Genomic DNA, 10,597 nt, shown 5'->3' with positions numbered 1-10,597 from the left:
AGGAATATTCTCAACATCTTCCCAAAGTTTCATGGCGATCGTGTCACCGCAATTCACTTTTATTATTTTTATATACCGTATATAGAGAAAAATCCCACCATTCCGTGGTGCCGCCCTTGCGAAATAAAAATATTTTTTTATAGAACCCTTCCTTAGAGTGTTATAATGAACTCCCCAAAGTTTCATGCCTATCGGATAAACGGTGTCAAATCAAAATCGACTTTTATTTTTATATACTGAATATAGAGAAAATACAAATCGCGCCCTGCCAGGGCGCCACCCCTGCGAATTTGAAAATGTTTTTAGCACCGCAGAAACCTCGCCAGGAATATTCTCAACATGTTCCCAAAGTTTCATGGCGATCGTGTTAACGGTGTCACCGAAATTTACTTTTATTATTTTTATATACCGTATTTAGGAAAAAATCCCACCACTCCGTGGCGCCGCCCTTGCGAAATTAAAAATATTTTTTTTTACAGAACTCTTCCTTAGAGTGTTATGATGAACTCCCCAAAGTTTCATGCCTATCGGATAAACGGTGTCAAAACAAAATCGACTTATTTTAATACTGAACATAGACAAAATACAAATCGCGCCCTGCCGGGGCGCCACTCCTGCAAATTTGAAAATGATTTTAGCGCAGAAAACTCCCCATGATATTTTCAACATCCTCCCAAAGTTTCATGGTGATCGCGTGAACTGTGTCACGGCAATTCACTTTTATTATTTTTATATACCGTATATAGAGAAAAATCGCACCCTGCCGGGGCGCCACCCCTGCGAATTTGAATTTTTTTTTTCCGCAGAAACCTCCCCAGGAATATTCTCAACAACTTCCCAAAGTTTCACGGCGATGTGATGAGAGGTGTAGTAATGCATAAAGGACAGACACACAGACACACAGACATACATTTCTTATATATATATATATATATATATATATATATATATATATATATATATATATATATATATATATATATATACATATATGTATATATGAATACTCACCGGTTAAACCAGAACAAAGTCACCAGGAGAGTCTGCAGAGGGCTGTAAGCTACATTACAACCCATTTATGCGTCTTTAAACGTATAGAATCACTGTCGCTTATCAATTATTAGCTTTCAGTGACCATACCATACCTTTTTATTCTTATTCTAACTGCCAAAGATCCTCAACCTTGTGTAGCTTCCAGAGCAGTGGCACAGCATAATGTTCCGTCAGACCCAGAGAAATATATTCCCATAACACAGTGATATGGTCCATTAAGCTTTGTAGCCGATCCTGGAACATCAGGGGCTTTAAATAAATGTTGTAGGGAGGGGGTTCTTTTAACAATTCAATTAGCATAGGAATCGATTTTCTCGACATTAAAATCAAATTATGTTTAAGTACGGGTTCATTGGTTGAAACATCGATGGCCACTTAGGTATTGATGTATGAGTGATGTTAGGTAGGACATTTTTATCACATTGCCATTTTTATGTCCATCTCACTTTTTCTTTGCGACAAACTACAGTGACCTTTTTAGGTTAGAGTACCACGTTAAGATAAGGAATTGTGTAACATGTGTAAGATAAACAAATAATTATCATCTTTTTCTGTTCGTGTCCAAGACACAAGAGGCAGATGAAGTAGAGTTCATCTGTTTCAGAAACCTTCATATATGAAGGGATAGTGTGGTCAGCATTATGCCTACCTGCCATTGTTTTCCCCATCATAACACAGGGACGTTCAACTGACTTGAACACTGATTCAAACATGATACTTTCGGGTTAGTAGTCTCGCTCTCTACCCCTAAACAATAAATAGATAGATATCAATTACAACAAAAAGTACTTCATTACAGTAGTAGACTAGTACAGCTTTCTTGAAAATAGCGATTTTATTAAAAACGAATCCACAGTTTTCAAAGCTATATAAAAGAGCGGTAAATATATACAAAAATATTTACTAAAATCTACAAAACACTGATTTTACTTGTCTGCATCAGTAATAAAATATTTAAATTGTATACAAATCTACAAATACTACAAACATAAAAAAAATATATACAAACACATAATTTGAGCCACCTTGTTGCAGAGTTTCGTTCAGTTATTTCTTCGTATGGGTAAAGCTTCCCCCACCCCGAACGTTTAAGTCAGCCCACGTAAGTTTCAAGTGTTACCCCCCCCCCCCCCCCCGGAATAAAATGTCTAAAAAAACACTTCTTTATTTATTGTTGCAGGGAATTGTACAGAATTAATGGTTGTTAAATGTTTAAATTAGAATATAAAAATTTGTATTTCAAGAACTATTCCAATCCCAACTCACTATCCAAGGGGTCTAACTATTTCTAGATTATTCTTAACAATATCAGGAAATATTACCAAAATAAAAAAGAAATAAAAACTATCTGTTCAAGATTTAGAAACCAATTAAAGAAATGTATGCATCAATATAATAAGAGCATGTATCTGAGACATAAACGTCACTTAAATTAACATTGAAATATTAAGTAATGCAACATTGTTGGTTCGTGCCAAAGATGAAAATACATGATGAGCATCAGAATTAAAAATAAAACAAAATAAATCGAATCAATTACAATGAATTTTAATTAATCGGCGATGATCCCCATGTCATGAGCTAACAAAAGTTTCCCTAAAGTAAAATGTCATATACACTCAACGACGTTTTTTCTGCAGACAAGCCTCAGCTTTGAGAGCAGGAACTTTATGAGTGTGATGACGTCAGGAACTACTACAACTCCCATCGTGATCCCAAACAAAGTGGCGCCAAATAAACCGACTGTCTGTGACGTCATTCTGTCGTCTGTAGCAGAAGTCTTACTCCGTATGTAGGACGACAGGTCGTGAGTCTCAACGGTCAAGTTTTTTTTGATCTGGTCAATTTCTTTCTGAACGGCCATTAGAGTACTGGACATGTTGATTCTGGTCTGAGTCCTACAGGAGCAGGGACAAGATAGTTGTGAGCTGGTCTTGACACAGGAGCTACCATCTTGGTCAAGTTGGTAACCTAATGGGCAGGTACAGGTGTAAGAACCTAATGTGTTGACACAAGTAATTTCACAGGTGTGAGTTCCTAAACCACATTCGTCGACATCCACACAGAGAAATCTGCTGTCGTTGTGTAACTCATAACCTTGATGGCAGCTACAGGTGTAACCACCTACAGTGTTATTACATAACTGTGAGCAGTTGTGTGTTGTAGTTTGACACTCGTCTATGTCTTCGCAAATCGTCATATCTGTCCCAGGTAGATACCCATCATTGCATCCACATTTATAGGAACCATCTATATTGTAGCATTCCTGTTGACAGGGAGAATTCAAACACTCGTCTACATCAAGACAGTCCGACCCTACACTAATAAATCCATCTTTACAAGTAGCTCGACACAGCACGTTGTAATTAGAAAAAATAAATGGTATGTTCATTAACCCATTTTCTGTTAGTATAACAAAGCAGTTATTTTTCGCGATATACTCACACAAGTAGCTAAGACTTCCCTTCACCCAAACTGAATTTGAGATGGGCTCAAGTTTCCAAAAGTGCCCTGTTGAGTTGATCAACGTCTGCACCAGCACTTTATAGGACAAGACCGTGTGCAATAAATACTCCTGCACTTTGAAATATTCTTTGTTTGTGTCAAAGATAGCAACACTTGATCCTACTGAGGAACACACATTTGAAGGATAGCTAAAAGATAAGCTTGATAGTTTGTACGTTTTGTTGTCTATTCTGAATGATGTGAAGTCTTGTCCCTGGACATGTGTAGAACCTGTGGTTGAAAAATATAAATTTTAAAAATTCTACATGTCTGTATTTTAAGTTGGACGTTGTTAGTTTGAAGAGTATAACACAGGTGTTTAAAAAAAGCTTTTGATGATGATGGCAAACTTATGTTAATAAGGAATTAAGAAAAACCTTTAGTTTCCATTAAATCAAATTTAAAAAACTTACAACAAATGTAGAGGGTTAATATTCTCCAAAACAAGCGAAACATATTTTGTAATATTTCAAATCTTCTGGTAGTTGATATCTATAGAAGAAAAATAAATAAAGTGAACATTGGCTATTTTAAAGATCTCTTTAATAGCACAAACATCTGGCTCTTTTTAACATAGGGCCCAGGCTTTGTGATTTGAATTTCAAATGTGCAATCATTCAATTGTTCATTAGCCTTGGGAGTCATATTATAATAACATATGGCCAAATCAATGTTACACTACTTTCGTATGGTTGGATGGGTGAAATAAAAGACTGGACAATCCAGTTTCCCAATATCACACTACGCGAGGGTTATAAGGATGTTGAGTAATGTGGAGATTTGCAGGGCGGGTGCGGTTGTCTTAGTGGTAACTTCCCCCTATCATAGTTAATATTCGCACACTATTATGAAAAATAACTACCTAAATATTCTAAAAATTTGATTAAATAAAACACTTCAATAATTTATTAAATACCCAATCTGTTTGATAATTGAATGGAAACACCCATTATTTTTAAATATTTTTTTTTACTTATTTCTATCTTTTTTACTTACATAAATGAATTCTGGTTGGTTCGCGCCCTCATTATTAAATAATATGATAAATAAAAATATATTAAAATTCTTCATATTCTCAAAGTCAAATACTTGTCAAGCGGATATTGAAAATTGATAAAATAGTTGAAACCAAATAGAAATAACAGGCATATAAAGAGTGCTTAATCTACAAAAAAGCTTTATAATGCGTTAAACTTTGCAATCAGCAACATAGTAGATTTCTTTAAAAAAAAGCAAATTTCGTGCTTATCCTAAATATTCTATTCAGTTCCAAAGCGAATAACAGTATTCTGTACTTAAATCTAATACCTAAACCGTTCGTAGCTGTTGGCCTAACCTAAACGCGAACTCTAACTCAACAATACCTATTCCATCATCGTTATCTTAATCCAAAACCCTCACGCTAGCACTATATATAACCCTTTACTCTAATATTACCTCATGATTACGGTTAAGTTTATTGTTTAGAAAAGATGTAGGGCCAAAATATAAATTGTCAGTGGGATATTGCACGACCCCGGGTGGTCCCTATTTTAACAAGCCACCGAGCTATTGGGCTTTGTGTTTTATTTTAGATCAATATCTATTGATTTTTAATTCATTGAAACTACCTGCTCTTACAGCCATTGAACGCCAAATGATAATTAGCTCATGTCTCAAATGTTATAATTGTTCATCTTTAATTACAACAATTACAATTATGTTAAAAAAATAAATGAATTTTTCCATTGTTTGCGATTGCTCTTAATTTAAATAATTTCTGTATTTTTTGCTGATACTCGGCTATCAAACATATTACATGTAATTATAAGCTTAATAGAAGATTTTGTGCCCGAAAATTGGCGATTAAATTCCATAGTGCGGTGTGATCAGGAGGTGTATAAATTAAACAGGAGGAGCTTGGTTCAACTGGAGGTGCTCTCAGAGAATAGTTTACTGGATGTCTGTGATTAAGACAAGAATATTCAGGATTTTTTTCAAACACGTTTTCAAAGACATATGCTACATTGTCATATTTTGCTATTGTATATAAACATATGAGATTGGAAAATATTGTTATACGTCATGTGAAGCTCCTGGTCACTATGGTATGTATGTTTGACCATAAGAGCCTTATATGGTCAATTTGATTGTAGTGTTACTCATTGCGAACTCGCTAAGTGTTTTTTTGTGCTTTAGCGGAACATTGACTGTCGTACAGGTCAACGCCTATTTCGGTGCCCAGGTGTCTTTGCGCATTATTGATTTTTACAATTTCATATAAATTAAATTTTCAAATTTCTATTAATAGTTTCGAAATTCAATAGCTTAATACGGTTGAAATGTAAGTAATTTAGAATTTAAACAAATACAAATAAGCAATGTGAACATATATTTATAATATTAGCCTACACGTATTTGCTTTATAAAAAACACATTTGACTGTTTTTATTTCGGTATAGTATTTGAAACCTTATAACTCTTTAGCTTAAAGTCATTCGTGTCGATAAACACTATGGCAAGGACTCATCTTCTTTTTGTATACACTAGTGGTAATTTATACTTGGATAACGAATTTTCTATTTGGTATTAATGTGTATCCTTGATTTTTAGTCTCTCTCTCTCTTTCTCTCTCTATTTATCTCTCTCTCTCTTTGTATATATATATATATATATATATATATATATATATATATATATATATATATATATATATATATACTTTCATTTCAATAGAGCATTATTTTCAAGTGTATCATCTGAGCATTTGAAAAACACTAATTTCAGCATTTTGAAACTTTAAAATTCGGATAGTAAATAATTAACATAAAAATATAACTCCTACGTTTTTCTAGCCTGTTGTGATAGAATTTCCATATTTCCTATTTCTGAAACTGGTTGATTGACTTATTACTGTTAAAAAAAAAATACCAAAAAAAATTATCATAAAAAAACCTTTCCAATATTTCTGTAGGATTTCTTTAGGTAACCTATTTCCGACTAGAAAGCGATGACAGCTTATGTTAACATCAGAGGGGAGGGTAGTAGGCGAGTTGACATTATTTTTCAACGGAAACAACTCGTATGGTGTGCCTTTGATAGTTAAATAAATTAGCTTGTCATTAAAAAATTAAAACAATCGTTTAACTAACAGAAATACAAATTTGTAAGATTATTGTTTAAAAGAGAAAATTTTAGGGGCTGCTAAAAATCAGGGGCCTTGGGCTCTTGTCCTCTCAGCCCCCCCCCCCCCCCTTTTTTTTCGAATCATAGAGTTTTCGGATGTATAGTACAACAGCCATGGACTGGTTTAAACAAGACGTAGGCAAAACAATTCATTTTCAATATTCTGTATCAGGATCAAAATAACATTTTACATTAAATAAATCGTCGAATAATACATATAAAGGTAACCGTTTGAATAATTGATTTTTTTCATTTATTATAAAATAAAAATAAATTACTATACAAATCCTTTTCACTGTTTTGTGTAGTAATTTTAATTTTTCAAAAATTCAAGAAACTCATTTTTAAGCAAAGCAAAAGACTGCTCGCATAGATTTAAAGACACATAATTAGAGAAATGTTGAGTCTGGTCTGTAGTCAGACTTACATATAAAACAGGAAGTAAGAGGATCCTGATTAAAATTTTTAAACAAAGCGTGTATCTTAGCCTTGTCTTGTAATAGCTTTCCTGCGTGCAAATTAAAAGTATGAATATAATTAAGGGGTCGTCCATAAATGACGTCACACTTGTAGGGGGAGGGGGGGTCCTTAATTTTGTGATTGTGTGTGATGAGGGTAGGGGGGGGGGGGGTTCAGTGTGACGTCACTTTTTTGCATTATAAAAAAGCAAATGTGTTTATTCGTTATTTCGCGTTTTAGAAAACGGTTTTTAATAAATTGTAATAGGAATTAATCAAAATACTACTCTATTTTGATATAGTTCTGACAAGATTTTGGAAAAAATATTGATGTTTCAAGAAAAATACAACAGGAATTTTGATGCTGAGGCGTGACGTCATTTAGGGGGGGGGGGTCTGGCTTTTTGTGACAACATGTGGCGAAGGGAAGGGGGTGGGGAGGACAAAATAGTAAAAAATAGAGTGACGTCATATATGGATGACACCTAAAAGCATTTTTAAATTTTTTTTTTTAAAATGATAATTTCTAAAAATTATTTTTACAGCAATGCTTGCTAATTATCTTCATTTATATTTTTAGCTACAGAAACTACTATAACCGCAAGAAGCTGAGAACCAAGTGCAAGAATGTTTTCTTGGATAATATTAACTATCTCTTTATGCTGTAAGTGACTAGCAGTAAATTTTGGTTTACTGTTTATACCAACCACGACATGCAACCATTATTCTATCATCTCAACCCACACAATTCTATTGTTTGAATGATACCACAGTGAACGACTGTCTATCCTGGTTTGACGCTAGTCCTAGTCATAACACTAGCCTTAGCTAACAACTCATACACATATCCTAATCTTAATTGTTGCCCAAATAACTTTTTCAAATCCCAATGAAATAATAGATATTATAAATATAAAATTTAATTATATCTACAAAAATAGAATTCTTTTTATTTTACATATATTTTTTAGGAAACATTTTGCTTGTAAACGCAATTTAATATTTAATACTTTTAAATTATTTAACGATGTGAATCTATTATTCAGTGTTGGAAAGCTCCAATGTCCAAGGCATTATTACATCTATAAAAGTTGGCAATACAGAGTACAGTGTTTCAAAATATAAATTCTACTATTCCTATTCTGTAACTGCATGTCGAAACATCAATAAAACAATCGCCATCTTTGATACGAACAATGAGTACTTTGAAGTTCAAAGTTATTTAAAAAGAACAATATCTCATTTTGAATTGTGGGTGGACATTATAAAAAATACCAGTGGGTATTATTGGAGATCAGAGCCTATTTCAGAAACTGTTTGGAGGCCTGGAGATCCAGACGATAGATGTCAACTCAACACCATTAAAAGATGCTTTGTGCTAATGACAGAAAATGGCTTGCAGGACTTATGGTCAGAATATAATTTCGCTACTGTTCTTTGTATGGATCGGTGTAAAGAAGGTTTTAAGCTTGGCTCTGATGAAGATATATGTGTTGATGTAGACGAGTGTCTGAGTTCTCCTTGCAAGCACAAGTGTAACAATGTAGACGGTAGCTACACGTGTGGGTGTAACGACGGTTACGTGCTTGGAGCGGATATGACGACATGTGAAGACGTCGACGAGTGTCAAAATACATCAAACCAGTGTTCTCAGTTATGTAATAACTCAGTAGGCAGCTACAACTGCAACTGTCGCGAAGGATACACGTTACAAGACGACAGATTTTTGTGCGTGGATGTCAACGAATGTGCTTCACACTTGAATAAATGCTCACAAATGTGCGTAAACACGGAAGGCGGCTATAAATGTAGCTGTCATGTTGGTTATGTGATGGACACAAAGATTGGAGACTGTGTTGATGTAGACGAGTGTCAAACTACAACACACAACTGCTCCCAGTTATGTAACAACACAGTAGGCAGCTACAACTGCGACTGCGATAGAGGATATAGTTTACAAGACAACCGATTTACCTGCGTGGATGTCGACGAATGTGCTTCACACTTGGAAAACTGCTCACAAATTTGTGTAAACACGGAAGGCGGCTATAATTGTAGTTGTCATGTTGGTTATGTGATGGACACAAAGATTGGAGACTGTGTTGATGTAGACGAGTGCCTGAGCTCTTCTTGTCAACAGGTTTGTACAAACTTCAACGGCTCCTACAGCTGTGGATGTTACCATGGATACACGTTGTTTTCAGATAACAAAACTTGTGTGGATATAGACGAGTGTCAAACTACAACACACAACTGCTCCCAGTTATGTAACAACACTGTAGGTGGTTACACCTGTAGCTGCCATCAAGGTTATGAGTTACACAACGACAGCAGATTTCTCTGTGTGGATGTCGACGAATGTGGTTTAGGAACTGACAACTGTTCTGATGGTTGTAAAAACACGGCCGGTAGCTACGTGTGTACATGTAAGGACGGCTATCACATTGACCCACACGATCCGTTTACCTGTGTGGATATGGATGAGTGTCAACAAGACCGACACAATTGTACACAAAATTGTACAAATTCTATTGGTTCGTACGTCTGTAGTTGTTTCCATGGTTACCGTTTAGACAACAACGACAACGTCACTTGCTTGGATATCAACGAGTGTAAAGAAAACTTACACACCTGTGAAAATACCTGTGTCAACACATTAGGTTCTTACACCTGTACCTGCCCACTAGGTTACCAACTTGACCAAGATGGTAGCTCCTGTGTCAAGACCAGATCACAACCATATTGTCCCTGCTCCTGTAGGACTCAGACCAGAATCAACATGTCCAGTACTCTAATGGCCGTTCAGAAAGTAATTGACCAGATCAAAAAGAACTTGACCGTTGAGACTCACGACCTGTCGTCCTACATACGGAGCAAGACTTCCGCTACAGACGACAGAATGTCGTCAGAGACAGTCGGTTTATTTGGCGCCATTTTGTTCGCGATCACCGTGGGAGTTGTAGTAGTTCCTGACGTCATCACACTCATAAAGTTCCTGCTCTCAAAGCTGAGGCTTGTCTTTAGAAATAACGTCGTCAATGTTCAGTGAGAAGGACGGGGAAACAATTGTGTCTTTAATTTATTGTTTTCTGCATGTTGCTTATAAAAAAATTAATTAATTTCACAGATAGTTCTTAGATCACTTTTATAACTGTTTACAGTTTTAAAACTTTAGCACCAACAATCAATGTGAATTATTTTGTTGCATTATTTTTCAACCTCAATAAATGAAAAAAAAACAAATCCGTGAAGAATCATTTTGTAGTTAACAATAACTAACTATTTTTAGAGTATTTGTTTTGTGCACTAATAATTATAGTTTTTCCTATAGTAGTTCATAACATCATCACACTCATAAAGTTCCTGCTCTAAAAGTTGCGGCTTGTCTGTAGAAAAACGGCGTCGATGTTCTTTGA

General features: G+C 35.0%; 1 protein-coding gene across 1 annotated transcript; it reads left to right on the top strand.

The window, feature by feature from the left end:
* Window positions 1-8,562: 8,562 nt before the first annotated feature.
* On the top strand, window positions 8,563-10,230 carry LOC131949192 (matrilin-2-like). The gene has a single exon (XM_059310980.1). It carries the CDS (start codon window positions 8,563-8,565, stop codon window positions 10,228-10,230), a length of 1,668 nt encoding a protein of 555 aa, XP_059166963.1.
* Window positions 10,231-10,597: the final 367 nt, after the last annotated feature.

Source organism: Physella acuta, unplaced genomic scaffold (assembly GCF_028476545.2).
Source record: "Physella acuta isolate Inbredline_101_S28 unplaced genomic scaffold, ASM2847654v3 ptg000677l, whole genome shotgun sequence".
Taxonomy (NCBI): Eukaryota; Metazoa; Mollusca; class Gastropoda; family Physidae; genus Physella; species Physella acuta.
Note: the sequence above shows the minus strand (reverse complement) of the source record. Positions and strands in the feature narration are given on the sequence as shown.